The 24007-nt window shown below is 49.1% G+C and overlaps 6 protein-coding genes across 6 annotated transcripts; 5 read left to right on the forward strand and 1 right to left on the reverse strand.

Moving 5' to 3' along the window:
• Positions 1-1136: 1136 nt before the first annotated feature.
• On the forward strand, positions 1137-2356 carry BO79DRAFT_138381 (aldo/keto reductase; the record flags this gene model as incomplete). The annotated part of the gene is made up of 4 exons (XM_025678157.1): positions 1137-1168; positions 1233-1383; positions 1440-1796; positions 1850-2356. 4 exons carry the CDS (start codon positions 1137-1139, stop codon positions 2354-2356), a joined length of 1047 nt encoding a protein of 348 aa, XP_025543716.1.
• Positions 2357-3048: 692 nt separating this feature from the next.
• BO79DRAFT_57254 (uncharacterized protein) lies at positions 3049-5285 on the reverse strand. The gene is made up of 2 exons (XM_025689439.1): positions 3183-5285; positions 3049-3124 (listed from the first exon to the last, which is right to left on the reverse strand). The coding sequence occupies exon 1, from the start codon at positions 5030-5032 to the stop codon at positions 3272-3274; it is 1761 nt and encodes a 586-aa protein (XP_025543717.1). The 5' UTR covers positions 5033-5285; the 3' UTR covers positions 3049-3124; positions 3183-3271.
• On the forward strand, positions 5118-6310 carry BO79DRAFT_225175 (uncharacterized protein; the record flags this gene model as incomplete). The annotated part of the gene is made up of 6 exons (XM_025683722.1): positions 5118-5194; positions 5250-5306; positions 5385-5388; positions 5486-5620; positions 5952-6075; positions 6186-6310. The coding sequence occupies 6 exons, from the start codon at positions 5118-5120 to the stop codon at positions 6308-6310; spliced, it is 522 nt and encodes a 173-aa protein (XP_025543718.1).
• A 2911-nt stretch (positions 6311-9221) lies between these two features.
• Positions 9222-10793, forward strand: BO79DRAFT_166843 (DUF409 domain protein; the record flags this gene model as incomplete). Its single annotated transcript, XM_025679340.1, has 3 exons — positions 9222-9573; positions 9642-10260; positions 10316-10793. 3 exons carry the CDS (start codon positions 9222-9224, stop codon positions 10752-10754), a joined length of 1410 nt encoding a protein of 469 aa, XP_025543719.1. The 3' UTR covers positions 10755-10793.
• A 394-nt stretch (positions 10794-11187) lies between these two features.
• Positions 11188-17795, forward strand: BO79DRAFT_285089 (proteasome activator BLM10). The gene is made up of 4 exons (XM_025688319.1): positions 11188-11450; positions 11527-12027; positions 12085-17482; positions 17551-17795. The coding sequence occupies exons 2-4, from the start codon at positions 11597-11599 to the stop codon at positions 17611-17613; spliced, it is 5892 nt and encodes a 1963-aa protein (XP_025543720.1). The 5' UTR covers positions 11188-11450; positions 11527-11596; the 3' UTR covers positions 17614-17795.
• Positions 17796-18044: 249 nt separating this feature from the next.
• BO79DRAFT_188601 (H(+)-transporting V0 sector ATPase subunit a) lies at positions 18045-21123 on the forward strand. The gene is made up of 4 exons (XM_025680605.1): positions 18045-18330; positions 18406-18484; positions 18548-20013; positions 20064-21123. Exons 1-4 carry the CDS (start codon positions 18205-18207, stop codon positions 20943-20945), a joined length of 2553 nt encoding a protein of 850 aa, XP_025543721.1. The 5' UTR covers positions 18045-18204; the 3' UTR covers positions 20946-21123.
• The last annotated feature ends 2884 nt before the right edge of the window (positions 21124-24007 follow it).

The following is a 24007-nucleotide window of genomic DNA, read 5'->3' on the forward strand; positions in this document are numbered from 1 at the left end:
ATTGATCGTTGTACAGAGGCCGGGGGTGTTCCAGTTCTTGTCAATATGCAGCCTTCAGTCGCCTGACAGTCACTTCGGACGAGTCTTTCCCCAGAAAACCAGTGATTCTTGAGGCAGTGGCTGGCGCCACCGCCACCAACACCGTTCATTGGCGGGGTTGCCTTGCTCGAACGGGATCCTACCCCGGCGTCTTATTCCTCTGCTTTCCGAGTGAAGAACCGTGACTTTGTTGTGGCTTCCTCAGGGGTTGAAGTGTACCTAGATTGGCTCGAGCATTTTATCCTATCAGGAGATCGCTGCCTACTGATGTAGACGAGACGGCGATGCCGATTGCTAAAGGCACATGCTGCAGCAGTGCATTCAATTGAAGGAGAAGAGGCAGTGCCGTGATTGTGGCAAAAAGCAGAGATGATCGAACAGTAGAGGGGTAACTATGTGACAGAGAGAGATGAGGAGGAGGAGGAGGAGGAAGAAGAACAAGCGACAAAAATGTGGATCACGGGATTCCCTCCTTGGCTACCCCTCCTTCCCTTTTCTTAAGTATGACTGAGACTGGGAAAGAGTCATCTAATTATTCCCCTTCGACTTCCAATCCGCTGTGTATTTCTATACTGAATGACCCCCTATTCTCTTCAATAGACATAGTACACAACTGTACGGAGTACCATAACGGATGATCTTCATAGTGAACCCCGCATAAGCTTCCCGATCCTCTGGACCGATGGGTCCAGAGCAGCTCAAACCGAGAAAGGGCTGTCGGTAACTCATCGGCTCTGGCAACTCATCGCTTCGCACTTTCGGCAGTTCGGTGGGGGAGCTTAATAATGGCGTCAACCAGCTTGCTCTGGGTTTACTGTGCTTCGGCAACTCGACTGAACTGGCTAGCTAGCTCGTCCCTTACCTTTGAACTTCAATTAGTGGTAGCTGCAAAGTACTGATAAGCTGCTTGCAGTCCCGTCAAGATACTTTATTTTATCGTAAATTCTTCTACATCACTTTGCTCCAGCAATTGGTCCCTTACAACTCCATTTGTAGGTGATTCCCACATCTCACAACCTTCCCCCCGCCTTTCCGCCTGCTTGTGGAGGCAACATCATAGCTAACCATGGCGTTGCAGTTATTTGAATACATCCACCATGGCTGCCAACAATGAGATGGAATACGTCCGGTATGTCTCCCGGTTGCGATACTCGCACTGTACATACTGACCTAGCTAACAAATTGACATGTAGCCTGGGAAACTCGGGACTGAAGATCTCTAAAATCATTCTGGGCGCCATGTCCTATGGCGCCAGGCAGTGGCAGGATTGGGTACTCGATGAGGAGGAGGCTCTCCCTTTGATCGAGCATGCCTACAAGCGTGGAATCAACACGTGGGATACGGTACAATCAAGCCACTACGTTTCTCTTGCCTCAATATCTTGTTAACCAGCTTCCAGGCCGATGTCTACTCCCACGGCCGCTCTGAGGAAATCATTGGCAAAGCTCTGAAGAAGTTCTCTATTCCCCGTAACCGAGTTGTCATCCTCACCAAGTGCTACTTCGGTGTAGACGACCAAGGCAACTTCCCTCCGATTTCTGCTTCCGGTGTTAACGACGGTGATTTCGTCAACCGGGTTGGCCTGTCCCGCAAGCACATCTTCGACGCCGTTGATGCCAGTGTCGAGAGACTGGGAACATACATCGATGTGCTACAGATCCACCGGCTGGATCGTGATACCCCCCGTGAGGAAATCATGCGGGCTCTCAACGACGTGATTGAGAGTGGCAAGGTCCGATACATCGGAGCCAGCACGGTACGTCTACTTTCTCCCTCTTCCTCCAACGACACACGCTCATGCCTATCAAGATGGCTGCATGGGAATTCCAGACTCTCCAGAACATCGCCGCCCGCAATGGCTGGCACCAGTTCATCTCCATGCAAAACTACCACAACCTGATCGCCAGAGAAGAGGAGCGCGAGATGATCCCATACTGCCGTGACACTGGCGTGGGCCTGATCCCCTGGTCGCCCATGGCTCGTGGTGTGCTGACCCGCCCCTGGGGCTCTCGCTCTACTGTGCGTGAGGCAACAGACGGAGCACTCAAATTCCTCATCCGCAGCCGCGAGACAGAATCCGACAAGGCTATCGTCGATCGTGTCGAAGAGATCGCTAAGAAGAAGGGCGTCAGCATGGCCCAGGTGGCCATCGCTTGGTCGCTGAGCCACCCCAATGAGAACCCTATTCTTGGACTCAACAGCAAGGAGCGCATTGACGAGGCTGTGGCCGGTACCAAGGTCAAGTTGACCGATGAGGAAATTAAGTACCTGGAGGAGCCTTACATCCCTAAGGCTATCACTGCTCTGGAGCGGTAAAGAATAGAATACGATGATCATCTATACAAACAAAATGTCATTCTATACTCTTCCAAGATCGTATTATTCAGTTCACTCCAATGAGCTATAATATGGCATTCAATTACCATTACAGAAAGGACGAACGAACTCGTCGTCTTCATGCGCTTAAAAGTTATATCAGCGATCGACAGGATTGATGAACAAGCCTTGCGCCCCCCCCCCTCCTCTTCCAAGGCCGATCGCTCACAACAAATCCTACCAACCAATCGTATTTAGTGCTCTGCGATCCTTCGGAAACTAATCCCACTATGTTCCTACTAGCTGGAAGGTACTTTTCTCTAATACGTATAGATACTACAAATTCGACGAAACATGCTCTGTATGCCAAATATATGTATTTTTCAAGATATTTGTACCTACTCTACAAAATACCCATTTCAAGAAGTACCTGTAAGTTTCCGGAAGCAATCAATGCTGCGGACCTAAGTTTGTACATATGTATGGACAGGAAGGTGACGGTGATGTTGATGGCAATGCCAGAGTAGTGAATCAGTAGGGGAGGAGACAAGAATGTCAGAAAAAGGAGCGCTATCAGATTTATGTCGTGGTATTCATATCGCTGGTAAGTTCAGAAGAGCTGAGAGATGATGATGTGCGGAGACAAGTCTCATGCAAGGTTGGGAAGTGGGAGAGAATTGCCAGACACCCAGTGCGATAAGGAGTAACGGTAGCTTTGGCCTCACAGCATGAGGCCCTGCCATCCGCTTGCATACAATACAACCGCAGCTCCAGGCTTTCGTGTCACTATTGTAGTGTCTTGGATGAAATCGAGAGGTATGCTCACCTCTGCAAGAGGGAGATGGAAAGAGAAGACAATTGTGCAGAGCAAAAGAATACTGAATGGGGTATGTGATTTTAAGCTCCAGGCTTGGCTCAATGATGATGTCCGGTTTTGCGGATGATATAATCGAAGAGGTTGCTAATCCGATGCCGACGCTTTCCCTTACTCGGTGTCGAGTCTACGGGAGAGTCAATGCCTTTGTCGCGAAAGGAATCGGCTTGGCGTGACTGGTTGTTATCGAATCCCTTGGATCGGTCTATCGCTTGATCAGGGGAAGCTGTTGCCTTGAAGTCTTGGACGTCGGATTTTCTGTGGGACCATAACCTGCGACTTTTGGAGTCCTGTCGGGCAGGTGTGGCATCGACAGCTTGGTCCTGTCTCTGTTCACGAGGACTGGAGAGCGTACTGTGTCGGTTAAGACGACCGTTGCTACCCGAAGCACGTCGGTTAGTCCGCTCGATAAAAGCAGCACCAGTTGAGTTGGATCGTCTCGATAAGCTTCCAAAGGTCGTAGATCGGTCGGACGTCGTCGATTGTGAAGGGACATAGCTGGACGTCGAGAGACGATGTCTTCGACCATTCAATGGGGGAACATCATCGTGGCCATCTTCCCTCTCAGTTCTGTCAGTCTCGCTTCGAATCGCAGTTGGCGAGCTGTGTCTCGACGGACACATTGTCTTAGAGTTGATTGCCAAGGCTGAGTCGTCGTAAGTGAAGTTGTGAGACCAGCCTTCCCTAAAGGCTACCCAGATGCTGGTGATAATGATCAACATGCGGAGGTCACTGTCGGTTTTCAAAACCTTCCGATCCAATGGGTCATCCATTTCGGAGTAGTCGCTCAACACGGACATAGCGGAGGTTGGTGAGCCAGCAATACCTGGTGTTGTCGGAATTGAGTACTCATCGTACACCTCGAGGTAATTGCGTGTCATCGTACCAACAACAGGGTGACGACGAGTGCTGGGATTGATCACACTGAACGTAAACCGCTTGCTCTCCTCTTGCGAGAAGCCCGGGGGCGCCGACACGCGACGATTCTTCCCACCTCTCAGAACCCACCGCAATATCTGGATACCATCATCCGTGTTGGCCACGAATTCGTAGGAGCCGTTGGCAAGAGGCGTGGCCTCCCAAACAGGCCCATGGTTCAAACAAATCTCCGCCTTTCCTTTGGATAAAGCGTCATCCCTAAAGAGCTGACATATCGTTGCGACCACCTCACGTTGTTCTCCGCCTTCATCATCGGAGCTTAAAGACCTATCTCCATTATCGCCCGGCGCCCGCTCATAGAGGTCACTAGTTACGACAATGAGGTCATTGGGGCCTAGTCCTTTTTTGCCGCGGAAGATCGTCGGAAACTTGCGAGCTAGAGGCGGCAGAAACACAGTGGAGGGCAGCACATCCAAAAGTGGCAGAGGTCGTGGGGTTTGCGACACACGTTGAAGCTGCAGGAGAAGCTTAGGTCGGAGCTTTAATCGCCTATGGCGTGCGTGGGCCGCGGGATGCGCTAGCTGGTATGACGTTTTAGGGCGCGACGATTGTTTCCGAACTGATTGCGAACGGGCGATCCTTGATGGAGCTAGGACTGGGGTGACTGTCGAACGCTCGTCATCGCTCGAGGATAGTGTATCAATAGTAACTTTCCGCGACATTGTACGCTGCGTCATTTCGGGTTCCGTGGGTTTGCGCCGGTTATAGATGCTGCCTAGTCCCCACGATGGCAGGGAAGCGAATGAGATTGCCGGGGACGAATGACGCGTCGGGCTAGGGAGCTGGGTTTCCGATGGTAACCCGGGGTATTCGTTTTCGTGAGCTGCTGCCGCATCCGCTGTCAAGCCAAGGTTGAATAGCATTATTTCTGGGGATGCGACAACGTCTGTTTAATTTTCCCCGATCAACATTGACGGCGAAGATCAGTGGCAGTGACGGGGATTAACTATGATAACAGTGACGGGGGTGGCTGTGGCTGACAGAATACGTCAGCCTAAGCCGATCCAGCTAGTTAACAAGTTGCCGTCGTTTGCTGTTTTGTAACCTCGTTGTGCCAGAGAGATATGCTGAATAATTCAGAGCAATGGAAGGCAAGAGAACAAAGACAAGAAAAACACCCGGGTCAGGGGAACGATGGTGGCGGTAGTAGTAAGAGAAGATATGACGAGAAGACAAGGAAGGGGGAGGATAGATGGAGGGTGGATGGAAAGTAAGTATAGTAAGTAGTAGATAGAATGAGCGTGACCTGCACGGCAACTATCAACCCCTCCACCTAGAATAAGGCTGAAGCTGCAGATGTAGATTTGTCGAAAGAGGGGATTGAGGTCAGCGCAGGAGGCAAACCGGATAGATGGATGAATAGGGAAGTTCAGATGTCGTACGACGTGGACATTGGAGTAGAAAAGAGCAAAGAGTGGGCGGAAGTATGTAAGGGAGGCCGGACAGTGTGGGTTAGGGGGTCCAGAAGCGCCTTAATATTCAGACTTTCAGATGAGTGAGGAAAAAGAAAAGAATACGAATCGCATGTCAGACTCAGATGGGATCGATGGATCATCGATTAGAGGGGGCGAAAAAGATGGCGGTCAAGATCCCACCATGATTCTGGTGGGCAAATAGTCATAAATAAGAATCATCCATCATGCTTCTTGACCTGAACTAAATAAATGGGGGAGGGTCAATGTGGAAAAAGAAAAAGAAAAAAAAAATAAGTGTAAAAAAGGAAAAGCAAAAATTACAGTAAAAGGAACCCACATGGAACCAGAAGTGACAATGACGGTTTAGTTGGTCACATTTGGTCAAGATCCCGCTGGGGGGCTGTTCTTCCCCTTAGTGTCTTCTTTGCGAGTCTGGTCTGCGTATCCTACTATTACTACTTACTACTCTCTTACGCCCTCACAGCGATGGGGTTGTCTGCTGGGCTGTCCATCGGGACCATCGGCAGGTCTCCCCCCGATCTACAGTTAAGAGCCAGTCAGCCAAGCCAAATCGCGAGAAATTACAAAATAATGTTTCTAGGAAGTACTAGGAACAGGCTGGGTCGTCTGGTCTCGTTGCATGAACTGGGTCCTGGCCATCCATGGCCGGCAGCTCGCATCCATGGCCCCAAGCAGCTAGCCGACGATCCTCTCTCTCGGAACTAACCAGACGCCGACACTAACATTTCTTCATTGGATGGCAACCCCCATCGGCGGTTTATTGGCTGCATCGTAATCATCTCGTATTGCTTGGCCCGTATCAAATCAGTGAGGATGATTACTACAGCACAGTAAGTGCAAAGTATGAACTCTGCCCTGCAGAATTAATAGATTCATTGATTAATAAATTGTTCCTATTATTATAACGATGATCATCCTAATGCTTCCATGGAGCAGGACTATTTAGCATTTACTGTACCAGTCAAGAATTGGAGATTAATAGCTTGACCGACCCGTTGACCGACAACAAACAGCATTTCGGAGCATCGGAGCTGAATTATGCAATCGAGATTAGGTAATAGAGAGGAAGAAAACCACGCCCGCTGCTATGCATACATACTTTCTGCTTGAGCATGTTATGCCCTGTGGTGTAATCAGCATTTACCCACCCTCATACATGCTTTACCTTACTTACCTCAGACTACGTCCCTACCAAGCACAAACAAGGTTAAGCATCCTAGTTCAGTCAGGCTCTGGTATCTTAGTTGTCCTCTGCCGCGATGCTATGTCAATTAATTTCGGGGAGAGCAATACAACCCTCCATCGTGGTGTCCCCGCGGACCTTCGGGCTTTAGACATTTGCTGCAACGGAACCGGAAGCTCCGACTTGCCGGTAAGGTCCGCACCGTGCCATGGGACCGGATGTCGGATTTTAGAGGCAGCAAGCAAAAAAAGAGTTTGGATCTCTGGGTCTGCAAATTTGAGGCAGACACGGCGCTGACTCAGTGCCACTGGTGACGGAGACCAGCGTAAGGCTGAATTAGGACTAAAGCACAGTAATCACACTCGTCCTCCCTTCAATCTACTCACTAGTCTAGCTGGAAAAGGTAGATCAGATCGTTGGTGCCATGAGACTTTACTTTCTGCCCCCTTGCCCAACACTGCAGTGCCAAATATACAATCTTCTGACCTAGTGTCTGGTAACCATCTAAGCCTTGTCCAGCTAAGCTTACCTTTCGTATTAACTGATCCTGAGACTACTTGGCAGTGTCAAATGCCATCCTGAAATGCCTCGTTGTCTCCCCGAGGGAATCCGACCGAATGACTCCCTGGGTCGGGCTTGGCATTACGATCTAGCAAACGAGGGTCTGGTTCTGGCGGGGACCAGATGGCAAACTTTTCTCTTTAGTCTTGTAACGTTTCCATCGCGGACCCTCCTATCTTGCATGAGAAATAAAAGTCTCTAGCTGCTGAGGGCGAGGCTGAGAACGGCATAGTTATGGAGAAATTTTAGTTGGTCAGCTGCCTTCTCGGCTTAATTGTACGAAAATCTATTGGAACTATATTTTGAAAGAACACAGGCGTCCCCTGGCAAGGTACTACTGTGATGATGTGGGTGATAACAAAGAAACGCACGGCTGTCCTTTCAAGCTTCAGGTACACCGCATGATTTATCGAGTACTACGGTACATTGGACTGAGACCCGGGCGACCTCGAAGTAAGAAAGGGGAGGACACCACTTTAGATGCCCCCCGGGGCAATGCTGGATGGAGTACGTGATGGATATTTCGTTCGTCCGTTCAGCTGAGCCTAATTAGTAAAACCACAACTAACTAATTATACCCACCACTACATACCAATACGTAGGAGCCAGGGGGGCCCTGCATCAAGCGCCTCTCGTAAACGATGGCAGTATGTACGTTGTTGCACTACTTTGGTCGTACATACTTTGACTAGTACTGGTAGTCTATAGTATAGGCGTTCAATGTAGCAAATCGGAGCTAGCAGCGACATTCATAATTCAGTGCAAAGATACCATAACGTTCTGGAACTGGCATAGCCGGTTCTTCCTTTTCCAAGTCACCCCCCAACCTTGATAATGAGTAGGCGGGTTTAACTCGATCCAATGTAGCTAATCATCTTAATGATTTTCCTACTAGCGCTTGTCGGCGTCTAGGTTTGTCTTGTCGCCGTTGGCACGATGGCGCTAGGATATTCTCTTCAACGCCGACGGGGATGGTCTTATCTAATTCCTACCATACCGAAGGCTTCGGGCATTCTCCGTCATGTGAACCTGCAGCAGATTTGAATAAGGATTACTGGAACTGAAGCAGTCGGGCTCCATCAGTTCCGAGCGCGCCGTAGGGCTGACCTGCCCGCGGATTCGGCGGGATGATCCAAGGATGAATGACCTGTTCACCCAATCCAGAACAGTCGATGGCTACTGGACCCTGTCAACTGACTGGTCTGAATAATACTACCTGAGCAGGTAACTAAAGACTTCGCCAATGCGGAGAGGCAAAGTGGTCTGACATCATCATCATTATCATCATCCCTTTGAACTTGTTATGATGTATCTCTAGAGCGTAGGATGACTATGCTCAGGCTAAACAATTAGTTAGTTATTTTGTACTACTATGTAAAACAGTTAGATCGAATGGAACATATATTTCTATCAAATGAAAACTCTTCTTCAGAGCAGTGTACCAATCGACCGGGTTTCCACAACACTTGCCACTAAGTACTTTCTGGTATGGAGACTCAAACCGTCATGGTTTCATTTGGTCCCCTCACCGTCCACAAATATTACGTAGTTGTGCATCAGTGGATGCTGAATAAGAAGGATTTATGCGTGCCGAGGATTCCGACCGATCAAATCCACAGTCCGTCATCCCGTCTGGTGAGCTTCGACGCGTCTTGCCTTCTCCAGATCCCCTTTAGCTTTACCTCGGTTTCTTTGTCATGATTATGTCGGGCTGATCAAAAAATCCCTCTTCAATCTATGGTGAACGGGCGAATGGGATCCTCCTGGGCGACCAATTATCGTTTTTGACAATCATCTTACGATGTTTGCAAAACTGGTAGCTACACAGAACTATTGAAAATTACACACCTAAGTACTCTCTGCCTGGTGACCATGAGCTCCTCCGTGAGCTCTCCAGCGACGAGTCGCCCGAGCCTTCTAAATCCCCGCCAGCCCATCAAGGCGTTAACGGTAGCGTTCTGTCTCTGGAAGGCTCTAGTATATCTGGTCATCATCAGTTGCCCTGGCCTTGGCTACGACACTTCCACAAGCCATCTCTACCATAGCCACAGTCGCCCTGATGTCACCTCAGAAGACATCACTTATGCGCACCTTCCCATCCCGCTCAAGTTCGTCCGCTGGGATTCCATTTACTTCTTGCATATCGCCGAAAATGGCTACCTCTTTGAGCAAGAGTGGGCGTTCGGCTACGGGTACACTAGACTCCTTGCCTATATTGCCACTGGTAGATCTACCTGTCTTCCTCATCGAAAGTGTATTGCTGTGTTATTCGAGCACTAATTGTGGATGTAGCATTGCACCGATTAATCGGCCCTAGTGGAGCAGCCAGGACCGCTGTCGTGGCGACTGCTCTGTCTCATGTTGCCCATTATCTCGCAGTCTTAGCCTTGTATAGACTCTCTGTCAACGTATTTGGCCGTGACACGGCCACCCAGAGACTAATCTGCTTTCTTTCGGCATTTCTGCACATCATTTGTCCTGCAGGAGCATTTCTTTCCGCGCCCTATGGGGAGTCTTTGTTTTCTTTGCTCAACATTACAGGGTTCTATGTCTACTCGTCCTCGTTCCTCGATAACAAGGCGGGGAAGCGTCTCTCCGGCGACGTGAAACTGTTTGTAGCTGCGATCCTGTTCTCAGCAGCCACTGCAGTTCGCAGTAATGGGATCTTAAGTGGTATTCTATATGCTTATGATGCTCTCTTGCAGCTTCGGCGGGTTTGGTGCCAAAGGTTATCCATCGATGCCTGTGCCCATCTCTCCGTTATCATCATCAGTGGCTGTGTCATTGCCCTGGGACTTGTCGTTCCCCAAACTGTGGCCTACACCACATACTGTGTGGACGCCGATGCGTCACGCCCTTGGTGTCAATGGCTTGTCCCCAGTATCTATCGCTGGGTTCAAGGACATTACTGGTACGTTGGGATGGTTGACTAGCACCGCAGAACGCACTACTAACTTGAATAACAGGAATGTAGGATTTCTTCGGTATTGGACCGTGTCCAATATCCCACTTTTCTTGCTGGCAATGCCGATGCTGGCCATACTTAGCCGGTCGTCGCTATGGGCACTGGATGTGGCAGTGCCTTTCATCTTTCCGAGAGCTTTGAGCGGAGTGGACCAAGCGTCGTCGTCAGCCACGACAGCCTCCCTACTTCTCCGACTAGCTGTACCACAAGGATTGCTTGCGGTAATGGCTTTGACCTCTTACCATGTTCAGATAATCAATAGGATATCTTCAGGGTATCCACTATGGTACTGGTATCTCGTATATTTGGTGTCGGGCAACTGGGGGCAAACCCGACCTTCCCTACAAGACAGCCGCACCTTTACTGTGGCTGTGCGGGGCATGGTCGCCTATGCACTGATCCAGGCCATTCTGTTCGGGTCTTTCCTCCCGCCCGCGTGATCCAATCGCAAGTCTATAACAGGGTATATGAAGGATAATATAACTCATAATATAAGAAAGTACCATTACCTGTTCAAGTTACCCCCCTTTTTCCCCGGTCAAAGGGTCTCTCGTGTAATCACGTGTGGCGAACCATTTAGAGATGGCCTCGAACATCAAGTCTCACATCCTCCATCCCTCATTTCAAGACTGCTATTGCCTGCAGATTTGTAGGATGTAAATTTCACTTACCGGCGACTTGAATTCATCTCCAAAAAGTCAATCTCAGTATATACCGTAGGTAGGACTTGCCTCGCCCCGGCGCAAACCACTCGGTGGTTGTTCTGGAGACGGGGCCCAATTAGGCTGCGGCCGTTAGTTACGTGGAATTATGTCATCACCGATCCTACAAAACTGAGCCAGATTCACTTGACGGACACCTCCACCGTCGGATTGCTACGTCTGAGCTCGAGTTTATCTCAACCCTGAGCGTAATTTCGTGCAAGAAAGCTTTCCTGGCCAAATTCGCATCTCATACAAGTGATACCTGATACCTTACTTGGGGTCTTCCATCTTGTGCAGTCTGGCGCCTCTGACATTCCTGGTCGCCTCGTTAGCCAAGTCTTAGTAAATCGCCTATGCGAAGACTGATAGCAGATCACTGTTTGGGCATCGATATCTGCAGCTTAGAATTTGCTTCCAACCTTCATGTTTAAGGTGCGACTCCGTCCATTGCCACATACACCATTTCAGTTGGTCAGGATAAAGCTAACTAACACACCGCGGTCCGCAGAGTCCCCCCGAACCTCCTCCCACGTTCCCAACCTCTGCACCCCAGTAATCGCCGGACTGATCGCTCGACGATGGATCAATCAGGTCCTAAGGCCATTCTCACATCCGATAACTTCCAAAATGTTCACGAGATATCGCGAGCTACCTCTCCCGGAGGTGAGCCTGTCGCCTTAAACGGAGAGGGCGAGCCCAAGGCACGGGTTCGGCCTCGTACATACCCATACTTCAAATACCTACCATACACGCCGGAAGACGAATCGGAAAGGCAGCGCAACCTGCGAGAGATTCTAAAGCAGCTGTATATCGCGGTGGAGGCTGGTGACTTCAGTCCCGGTGCAGTGCACTGGACACGAGAGCTCAGAGGATGGCTGTCGCTCAAGTTTGATCCGACTCGAAGCGAGCGGATCAATCTTGTCAAGCTGTACTATGAGCTGTCACTCGCTCCTGGAATCGATCCTAATGTTTCAGAGCGGTTCGCAAGCATGTTCATGCTCCTTACCAAGTAAGTGCGCCCGCTACTTTCGTCGCTCGAAGGCCTCGGAACTAACTTTGGCTACAGGCGCAAGCATTATCTCAGACCAGTCAAAGATTTAACACTAGATTGGAGACCGCTATACAGAGAATTGAAGTCATTCGTTCTACCGACGGAGTCTGGGCTTGTGCATTCAACTAACTTGAAGCGCAATGTAAAGACATTGACAAAGCTCTGCGCCTTCGTTCAATTGTATATCGACCCATGTGAGCTGCCAGCCATGCTGGAAGAGTTCCTTCCCCATTACACTACGTCCTTCTCGGAAGGCGCCTTTGTCGTCGTTGGGTTGATCAATCTCCTTCTTCCTACTTCTCCTCCGCCCGAGTCCAGAGAGGATCTTCTTCCGCATCATTACCTCCCTACTCATTTCCATCTCTGGTCGCTTGTGAGCCGTTCGAAGACATTTGACATTACCTACCTTGATTATCTGTCTCGTCTAGCTCGAGACTCATTGCCTGCTGGCAATATACCCTTCTCAGAGTATGGCTTATTCACCAAGGAACAGTCATCGCTCATCTTCACGGCTATCCTCCGGCTACTGGAAATTCCGGTCGGGCAGTCTACATCGCCTTACAGCGCTCTTGTGGACATTTCTTCCGGGCTGGGAATAATGCTGGATCGAGACACTCGGAAGCACCCTGTTGCTCATCACATTGCTCGATGGATTGTGATGTCACTCTCGCCCGCTTGCCTTGAAGCCGAGGAATCAGTACTTACTCAGCTTGAGGGCCTTATACAAGCTGTAGAGACCTTCTTCCATCCTTCCAATTCCGGTAGTTGGACCAAGACCTTGTCCCAGTTGGTGTACTATCTAGCCGACTTTTTCGTCATGCGCTGGAACCGTGAGCAGAGTGGGGAGATGGATATACCAGAAGAGCGGAGGCTGACTGAGCCTTTGAAGCGCCGTTTCGTGCTTTGTTTACGCGACGTCATCTTCATGGGTATCTATGCCAAAAGTGGTACCGCAATGAGCTTTTCTCTGTCTACCCTACAGAGTCTGGCATTCCTGGAGCCTCACCTGATCCTTCCAGGAGCTCTGCAGCGGATTTACCCGTCACTCCAAGGTCTTGTAGAGGTTCATCGCACTACCTCTTCGCTCCGTGCTCTGCAGGTTCTCTCGCGCATTATCTCACGGACGAAGGGCTACCGCTGCCATATGACCACTTTACTGGGCCTTGCACTACCGGGCGTCGACGCTAATGACCTCGAGAAGTCTCTGCATGCATTGTCCTTTATCCAGTCCGCATGCTATAACATACCTATGGCAGATCTGACGAGAGAAGGGGATGATGTAAATTGTAACATGCTCGCAATGCAATGGATTACCGGCGAGATGGAACGCATGGAAGAGCAAGGCGTCGAGGTGCAGCTGAATTACGACACCGAGCTGGACGATAAGACAGAAGAAATGATACTACGGTCCTCTACGTGCGGGTTTGGAGACTTTATTGTATCGTTTTTGGGTCGTGTTTTCACCCTCCTAGAGAACCTGCCGGACGTGACCAGAGTCCGAAATGGTTCCCCTGAAGAGAACATCGTGAATACTCTTCCCGCCACCTTCATGCCGTTACTCTCGTCCCTCTCCCCGGAGTACTACGATATTGCTCTTTCGAAGGTCGTTGACTTCGTGTCGAATCATGTTATCCACCAAGCTCGGGATGCAATGGCCTTCATCTGTAACTCTGTGTGCAAAGTCAGCCCTGCGAAGGCTTTGAAACGCTTCATTCCCGTGTTGACACAGGCTATCCGTACTGAGATCGATGATAATGGCGCAGGATCCACTAGGACAACGGGCACAGATGTCCTTCCTCGCGACCGTGGCCTGGTATGGAACGTTAGCATGCTGAGCATGTGTGTCGTCCATGTCGGAGATGCAGTTCTCGCACATAAGAAAGAACTCTTCGACATAGCTGTGTACATGCAGCAAAAGTGTAGGGGAATACCGACGGTTCATATCTCCAATTTCATTCACCATCTCCTTCTCAACCTGACGGGGACATATACATCGGACTACTCATTGTATGAGCCTGATGTGGTTGCCAAGGGAATACAGCCTGATCTGTGGAGCTACCGACAGGATCCTTGTAAATTGAGCGTAAAGTGGCATGTTCCAAAGCGTGAAGAGCTCGAATTTGCCGTTGAGCTCTTCCAGAACCAGGCGCAGTCTGCTCTCAAGCAGCTGACGGCACTGACCACCGAGACTTCCAGCGTCAAGCGTGATGGAAGTGGAAAAGACTGGTCAGACGAGGTAACCAGAAATCTGGTCCTGCTACGACTTATCCTTTCGGGTATCTCTGTACTCTTCGATCCGAAGGCAGCATCAACAACAACTGTCAACAGTTCTACCACATCCTCCAATGATGTGGAGATGGCAGATGCCAAACAAGAGTCGCACACCGTTGACGATGAAGATGCCGACTCGGCCCTGGACAGCTCTGATGAAGCGGCTGTCCGGGAATCTTTCTCCTACCCAACAAATTATCCACTGCGTGAGACGGACCAGATGTACACTACGATTCACGAGATCCGAGAGAAGGCAGGCTGGGTCCTCCACGATGTCCACAGATTCCTCTCTGATAAGCAGGAGGATGATGTGCCCTGCTTTGCAGCCCTCTATTCGGCTTACCGGTCTTGGTTTGTGGACGTGGGTATTGAGAGATCCGCCCATGTCCTTGACAGGGTAACACGTCTCCTTGCGGCCGACATTCACCCTTATAAGATGAGCGGTATCCGTAAAGACTACCCTCGTCCTCTGCTCGTACGCAGGGCGAATGTGTACCATCTGCAGCGCTTGAGACACAATGCAGCGCCTCGTCGTCGGTCCAAGCTGGATGAGATTCTGCTATTAGACATTGCCGAGTCCTGCGTTTCCCTTTATACCGAAACGCGGCGCAATGCTCAAAGTGCGGGCGAATCGGCCCTCAAGGCTGTCTGGGGATCCCGGCTGCTTGTCATCCCTCCTCTTCTCAAAGCTCTCCAAAAGGGCATCAGGGAGAATGATCACGCACGGATCAAAGGAGCGTTGTTCTCTCTGTTGCTCGGCAGCGTCGCCAAGACAGTCGGTCGTCACTGGAAATTCGCGCCCACTTTGGTCCGAACCTTCATAGACGCAAGTGCCGTCGACAAACCGTCTGTCCAGAGGATCTGCTCTAGCGCAGTGTTCCAGATCATGGATTATGGTCGTTCCATGGAAAGAATGGCCATCTTGGACCGCGACATCGTTGAGGCTATCGCTCCACAAGAGAACGTTTCAGATGAGATCACGCAGAAACGGGAGACAATCAACAACAAGCGTGTGCTTATCGAGAAAAAGAAGGCTGACCTGTCAGAAGAGCTTGTCAACCTTGCCCGGGTTTCCCACTGGAAGGTGGCCAGCCGCGCGGCTACTATTGTTATTACAATGGGCCTCAGGTTCGATTATGTTGCAAGCGAGAACCTCATAGACCTGGTGACTCACGGCTCAATTGACGATCACCCCGGTCTAAGGGGTATGTATTCCCAAGCGCTCATCGCATTGTTCACGATGATAGATGTGCGGGCAATTTGCAGCCATGATTACAAGAACTACATTTTGGGACACCAGCATTTCCCTTCTAAAATCAAGGTTGCCACCAAGCGGTACGAAGAAGGATGGACCAAAGAATATCTTTCGAGTTTTGGAAATCCCGAAGCGGAGTACTACGTTGACCATGACTTCCCTGGTTGGCTGGTGTGGGCAGACAGCATGCCTGCCTACAAATCAAACGTGGCACGGGATATCGAATATGACGAAGTGGAGTGGAAGGTTCGCGCCTACATGGGTAAACTGTTCGACCGAAGCTGGTTCTCCAAGTTCTTCATGTACTTGAAGCAAGAGCCCCGAGATCCTTCGGCGGATAAATTCCGCATGCCCTGCGCTATGATGCTTCTTTACGCATTTGAATTGATGCTTCGAGATGGTCTCACAGCAGCCACTTTCCAGGACATTCAGGAGGAAATCCAGCTTGTGTTTGAAGATGGCAGCGACAAACATCAACATAGGGCTACCGCTGAGATTCTTGGCGCTCTGGTGAGCTCTGTGGCAGATACAAGTGTCGAGAAGCGCACAATGGTCTGGGAATACGCTTTCCCTATTGTCCAGAAGATTTTCACTGATGGCTTAACGCCCGAGAACTCTGGCTACTGGACGACTTTCCTCCATATGATTCTCCAGTGCCGGGATCCTCGACGAGCCTGGCCATTGGTTGACTGGCTTGCTAGTTTCCGGCTGGACATGGGTACAAATGCCGCTTTTAAGGAAAGCTCCAAGATCAATCTGCTACACCAGTCTATCATCGATGCTGGGTGGCACTTCCAACTTGAGAAGCCGATTATCAAGGATTTCCTTGCCCACCTTGATCATCCTTACAAGGGCGTTCGCGAAGCGATGGGTCAGACGATCGCGACGATATTCCGCACTAGATACCACGAGTCCTATGCTGATCTCAAACGTCTACTGTCAGCCCAAGAGTCAGCATCATCGGTGGGTACCTATCCTTACCTTCCGACTGAAGAATTCACAAAGATGGTCCATGAGGTGTTTGGCCGCATTGAGAAATGGCGCCATGAGAGGACTCCTGGCCAACAAGCGCCCTCATCCTACACATCGGGTTGCAAGACAGTTCTTCTGTGGCTCGATTCGACTCTTTCGTCTCACGAGTGCACGCAACTGGTCCCCTTCTTCCCGGATCTGTTCACGGGGCAACTCTTGCACATGATGGATGTCAAGGAGGACCCAGAGCTGCAGTCCTTGGCATACCACGTCTTCCGTCATCTGCCCAACATTCCGTATCCGGCTGAAGACAATTCTGGATTCATCAAAACTCTCATCCACATTGGACAGACCTCTCCCTCGTGGCATCAACGCCTGCGAGTCATGATCAATATCCAAATCATATATTTCCGTCGCCTCTTCTTGCTCTCCAGCGGTGATCGAGACAAACTGTTCGAGTGTGTCGCGAGCATGTTGGAAGATCCTCAGCACGAAGTGAGAGTGGGTGCATCGGCCACATTGTCCGGTATGATCCGTTGCTCGCCTGTGTCTCTCCGGCAGGAGATGGTCAACCGACTCAGAGAACGGTTCACCAAGATATTGGTCGAAAATCCCCTTCCGAAGAAACCTAAGGGATTCCGCTCTGGCCTATCGACTCCGGTCTCCTCAGGGGCTGGTACGCCGACCCCTGAACATACTCGACTTATCTTAGTCAGGCACGGTGCTGTTCTGGGTCTCGGGGCGCTCATCCAAGCGTTCCCATACAACAGTCCGCCCCCGAGCTGGATGCCGGAGGCGCTGACGACACTTAGTGTTCGTGCTGCCAGTGATCCAGGCATTGTTGGTTCTAGCGTCAAGTCTATCATCAGTGAATTCAAGAAGACAAGGCAAGATACTTGGCATATTGATGCAAAGGTAAGTTTCAACTACCATACAGGAGTGATTAAGCTCAGGGGTATCAATTCACTAACTTGTTTCTATAGGCCTTCACGCCGGATCAGCTTGAGGATCTTTCTGGAGTTCTTTGGAAGAGCTATTTCGCATAATGCGCGAATGAGGGACGATAACCATGCATGGGTGGAAGAGTATGTTATGCATTCTTCTTTTCACACGACACGTTCAAGATTTGCATATCGTTTTAGGCTTGTCTGGGTTACAGTATTGAGTGGATACGGGAGCTGGCCAGCATTGGGTAGTATACGTAGGGACTTAGCATATTAAAATCCACAAGACATCTATTGTTTGATACCTCGTATATCTGCATATCCTGCTGCGCCTGTTCGCATGGACATTCCTAACACTGTCATTTCACAAAGTGGATATATGATATAGTTGGTATAGTAGTTCGTGGTGGTGGTGTGGTTGCAGATGGAGGCCAAGTTTAGTCAGCGGGCGTGAGCAACATCACGTGCCGGGAAGCAGCCACGCGGCTCGGCGGCCATCGAACCGCATCATCAATCGAACTCCAGGGGCGCTGGATAGCTTCAAGTCCTCCCTTACGGTTAATCCTTTGCCAGTTCGGCTTTGGAAGTCTATCTTTATCCCACAGCAAGCTATTCAATTTCTGGTTCTAGCGCTTCTGCGCGTTTTTGTCCCTGTGGTGTAGAAGAACTGCTCAAGGCAGTCTTGCTTTCACCATGGCTCCAAGGGACACCTTGTTCCGCTCGTCGGAGATGAGCTTGACCCAGCTCTACATCGCCAACGAGATCGGAAGAGAGGTTGTCAGTGCTCTGGGAGAGCTCGGTCAGGTCCAGTTTAGAGATGTGAGTCTGTTGCTTGGATATCTTAGTTCACATGCACGAACGAATCCAGCTGATATATATTGCGTCTGTTTCTAGCTTAACCCCGACACCAATGCGTTCCAGCGTACCTTTACGAAGGAGATTCGTCGTTTGGATAATGTGGAAAGACAGCTGCGTATGTTCTGCAATCAGCGATAAGGTTCCTATGAACCTCGATCTAATCCGTCTCGCACACCAGGCTACTTCCATGCCCAGATGGACAAGGCAAGCATCCCCATGAGATCTTCGTCTGAATTCTCCGACACACTCGCTGCTCCTTTGGCCTCCGAAATCGACGAGCTCGCCGAGCGTAGCGAAAGTCTCGAACAACGGATCGCTTCGCTGAACGATAGCTATGAGACCCTGAAGAAACGTGAGGTGGAGTTGACTGAGTGGCGCTGGGTGCTGAGGGAAGCTGGTGGTTTCTTCGATCGCGCTCACAGCCATACGGAGGAAATTCGCCAATCTTTCGACAACGACGAAGCCCCTCTCCTCCGCGATGTCGAACAGCAGAGCCGCGGCCCCAACGGAGATGCGCAGGGTCAGCAGTCTTTCCTGGAGATGAACATCGGATTTGTGGCTGGTGTGATTCCGCGGGACAGGATTGGTGCCTTCGAGCGCATTTTGTGGCGTACTCTGCGTGGTAACCTCTACATGAACCAGTCGGAGATCCCCGAGGCCATCATCGACCCGACGACCAACGAGGAGTCCCACAAGAACGTTTTCGTCATCTTTGCTCACGGAAAGAGCATCATCGCTAAGATCCGAAAGATCTCCGAGTCGCTTGGGGCCTCCCTCTACAACGTCGATGAGAACAGTGAGCTGAGGCGGGATCAGATTCATGAGGTCAATACCCGCCTGGGTGATGTTGGCAATGTTCTTCGTAACACCAAGAACACCCTCGACGCGGAACTCACGCAGATTGCCCGCTCTCTTGCCGCTTGGATGATCATTGTCAAGAAGGAAAAGGCTGTGTATGATACACTGAACAAGTTCTCCTACGATCAAGCGAGAAAGACTCTTATCGCGGAAGCATGGTGTCCGACCAATTCGCTGGGCTTGATCAAGTCAACATTGCAGGACGTCAACGACCGCGCTGGGTTGAGTGTGCCTACTATCGTCAATCAAATCCGGACCAACAAGACCCCACCAACCTTTATGCGGACGAACAAGTTCACTCAAGCTTTCCAGACTATCGTCGACGCCTACGGTATCTCGAAGTACTCTGAAGCTAACCCCGGATTGTACACCATCGTCACATTCCCCTTCCTTTTCGCTGTCATGTTCGGTGATTTTGGCCACGGTGCCTTGATGACCCTGGCTGCTGCCGCTATGATCTTCTGGGAACGCAAGCTGGCGAAGACCAAGCTGGATGAGCTGACTTACATGGCATTCTACGGTCGTTACATCATGCTTATGATGGGTCTCTTCTCTATGTACACCGGTCTTCTCTACAACGATATCTTCTCCAAGTCCTTCACCGTCTTCCCCAGTCAGTGGCAGTGGCCCGACGATATCAAGCAGGGACAGACTGTCGAGGCATCGTTGAAGACTGGCTATCGCTTTCCTTTCGGTCTGGACTGGAACTGGCACGAAGCCGAGAACTCTCTTCTTTTCACCAACAGTCTGAAGATGAAGATGAGTATTTGTCTCGGTTGGGCACACGTAAGAGACTTCACCAAATTTCTTTTAACCATTGTTAACCTTGTTCACAGATGACCTACGCTCTCTGCTTGCAATACGTCAACGCTCGGCACTTCAAGTCGAAGGTTGATGTTATTGGTAACTTCATTCCCGGAATGATCTTCTTCCAGTCCATCTTCGGTTACCTTGTTCTTACCATCATCTACAAGTGGTCCGTTGATTGGAACGCCCGAGGCCAGTCTCCTCCCGGACTTCTCAACATGCTTATCTTCATGTTCCTCTCTCCGGGAACTGTCGAGGAGCAACTCTACCCCGGTCAGGCAAGCGTCCAGGTTCTTCTCTTGCTTCTTGCTGTCATCCAGGTGCCCATCATGCTCTTCTTCAAGCCATTCTATCTTCGTTGGGAGCACAACCGTGCCCGCGCTCTTGGATACCGTGGCCTTGGCGAGCCATCCCGGATTAGTGCGTTAGAAGACGATGCCGATGGTGGTCGCGACAGCATGGCCAGCGATGGTGAAGGTGTCGCCATGATCGCCCAGGATCTCGGTGACGAAGAGCACGAGGAGTTCGACTTCGGCGAGATCATGATCCACCAGGTCATCCACACCATTGAATTCTGCCTGAACTGTATCTCCCACACCGCCTCCTACCTGCGTCTGTGGGCTCTGTCTCTGGCCCACCAGCAGCTCTCTATCGTGCTGTGGGACATGACCATTGGCGGCGCTTTCGAACAAGAGTCTTCCACCATGCGGGTGATCATGATCGTTGTCACCTTCTACCTATGGTTCACCTTGACCATCGCCATTCTCTGTGTCATGGAGGGTACCAGTGCCATGCTTCACTCCCTCCGTCTCCACTGGGTCGAAGCCATGAGCAAACATTTCATGGGTGACGGTATACCTTTCACCCCGTTCAGCTTCCAGACCCTCCTCGAAGAGGATCCTGTTGATTAGTCTTTCTTTTTCTGACTGCATGCGTTGCATTTTCCTTTCCTTTCACACTTTTGGATCAAGATGTCACATTAGTACATTCCCTGAGGGAATTCGATCGAATCTAGATATTCATGGCGTCTTGTCCTATTATCCGTGTCTTTCTTTTGGCTGTGCTACTAGATGATCGGAAATATATATGTCAATTGTATACTCAGAAAGAAGTCGTAGGTCGTATCAGTAACAGCCATGTGCAATGTAAATTATCTCGCTGAGGGATTTGTGAACTAACATTCTGGTCACCTTGCAATCAGAGGAATTCGCCCATCTCGGTTTCAATCGGCATGTATGAAAGTAAAGCGGAGCATTGGAGAGAAAAAGCCATGCCCAGACCGCCACCAGGCAGTTGGACATTCCTTCAGCGCCTCGTGTGTAATAACTTGACTCTTATAGCATGAAACATTACTATTCATTGCTCAAATGAATACGATGTCCAACTATGGAATCTTTGCCGAGTTCGCTGCAATGTAGGAATTTGAAGAAGGAAATATATTATTCCACCAATCAAGGGCATGCTTTAGCACACTCGCGTTAGCATCTATTGAGTGGTTGAACTAATTAACATTCATTTGACTTCGATATCTTGTAATATTATAATGTCTAGTAATTAACCGAAATAGGATATTTTAGCCACTACTCTACATGATATCATGCTCCCAAGTAATTGTTGCAGCAGGGATATATACTACTCAAGTAATCATCTTCATGCCGGTCAAGAAGTTACTCTTGTCATTCCAAATCTCCACTTCCAGTCTTCTATAATACATATAATATGAAACTTAATTACATTATCCAGGACATACATTTTATTTCAATAATAACTCCTACCCGCCCAAAACCTGACCTAAAACCAACAACCCCAGCACCACAGCCATCCTCTCCGCCCCAGACGTAGTAGTACATTTCTCAGTCCCTAGTAGATACCATCACTCAATCAGCCCAACCCTAACCCAACCCAACCCAAACCACACAAACCCATCAACAAAAGATGGAAGATATACATACCCCTCGCATACGCACACATATCACCATACGCCCAAATACTCCCAATCCAACTAGTATAATTAAAACTCCCCGTCAAATTATCACACCGAGTATAGCTACACTCCCAAGCAGCTTCACTCCAGTTATCCGACACCCCGTGCGCATTCTCACAGATGCATTTCAAGGTGGATTTGGACGTGCTTTCTGCGATGGCAGTGTAGTTTGTCCCGCAGGTGCCGTTGTCCAGGATTTGAAGCAGGTAGTCGGTGTAGCAGGGTCGGAAGCATGCGGAGTAGTGGTTCATGTAGGCGTTCCAGGAGCAGGGTGTGAAGAACTTTTTTTTTTTTTGTTTTGCTTTCTGGGTATGGGGTAGGATGATGAGTGTTGGACAGGGTTTTGTTCAATTAGGAAGTGAGTTGTATAGTATATTTGAATTGGGATTTTGGGGAATTGGGAAAGTGTAGTTATATACTTCAAGTATGTTTCATTCACAGCTCAGATCCCTTTCATTGTCAGCTCAGTTCCATTTCTATATTCACTTCTCTTCTCTTCCCCTTCTACCTCCACTACTCCTTCTCTTACTCTTTGACCTCGCTATCATCCTCCTTTCTTCTTCGCTACTCTTCTAAGCCTTCTGCGCTCGGAATTCCTTTCTTCAGATCTCTACATCTATTCTTCTAACCCAATCAAATTTCTTATAACCCTGTTCCTATTCCAACCACATCTAGTACTTATACAACTGTCTTACCACTTTAAAGGCTATCAGCAAAGCAGGATATTATAAGATAAGCGGGTGGGATTCTGAACACTCTATACTTTAACCAGAAAAGTAACCTCTTGGGCCGCGTTAGATGATAATAATAAACAGTATATCAGGCGACGAATCAGGCGATAAATTCTAGAAGGGTAAGAGACCCAAGAATTTAACATTTATAAAACTTTCCTTATTAACTACTATATAGACCTGAGTGATAATAAGTTAACTGAGTCCACAAGACTCGAGTTTAACAAAGATTAATCAAGTCTACAGAAGGCTCTTTTACAAACAGACAAGACTAAATAGTTCCGGTGGTTACAATCAGATATACTAAAGCTCTTCTGGATAAAACTGTGGGATTTTTACCTCAAGACCAGTGGAAAGAAGAAGGCTCAGGAAATTAGACTGGCAATTATACAAAAAACTCTAATCCAGGGAGAAAAAGGCAGCAAAAAAAATATATTCCAGTCTAATACCCTCTAATAAAGCATCTTAGGGGGCTGTTAATTACTTAGCCCGGTTTATATACTGGGTAAGAAAAGAAAATCTCAAGTCATGCGAGGATATTTTCTATAAAAGAAATATATACCTTGATAATATTTAACAGGGTTACTGGATGCTCAAGAACTATCTCCAAGAACTCCACTCCGAAAGATAAATAAATAAAGAGACTGGCAGAACAGCTATTTTTGGCATCAAGCACTACAATAGTAAGCCGAACCCCAAGAAAACATGGAATTTATCTAATCTAGAGCTTGCTTAACAGATACAGAGATAAGTAATATAAAGTGCAATACCAGCAACGATGACAAGGCCATACTTGGTGACGGAATGGCGACAACGACGCCGAGTGAAGGTGAACATATGGAAGAACCATGCAGCGACAACATTGATTGTGGTGGGAGGAATTGAGATGGGGATAAATAGTATGTTGGGGGTTGGTTTTGGATGGTGGTGGTGGAGATATATTAAGAAGGGGGATCTGGTTGAGATTAGGTAGGAGGTCTCTCAATCATCATGTCGAGAAAGTCTTTTCTTTCGAAGAAAGGAGGAACTTAATGTAATTATCTGTGCTGTTAAGCGACATTAATAATTAAAGAGAGCAAAATGGGTGAGTCGGAGTCTCTTGGTAGAATCCTCTTACTAGTTGTCGTCGGATACACGTATGGAAGTGCACGTGATGGATGTCATGACTTATTTTCTACGACTGTTTAACCAAGGTGTATGATGATCATGGTAATAATCTTCTAGTATTCGACGAGTATGGATCTGTCAACTTAATCAA

The sequence above is a fragment of the Aspergillus costaricaensis genome, assembly GCF_003184835.1.
Source record: "Aspergillus costaricaensis CBS 115574 unplaced genomic scaffold BO79scaffold_4, whole genome shotgun sequence".
In the NCBI taxonomy this organism is placed as follows: domain Eukaryota; kingdom Fungi; phylum Ascomycota; class Eurotiomycetes; order Eurotiales; family Aspergillaceae; genus Aspergillus; species Aspergillus costaricensis.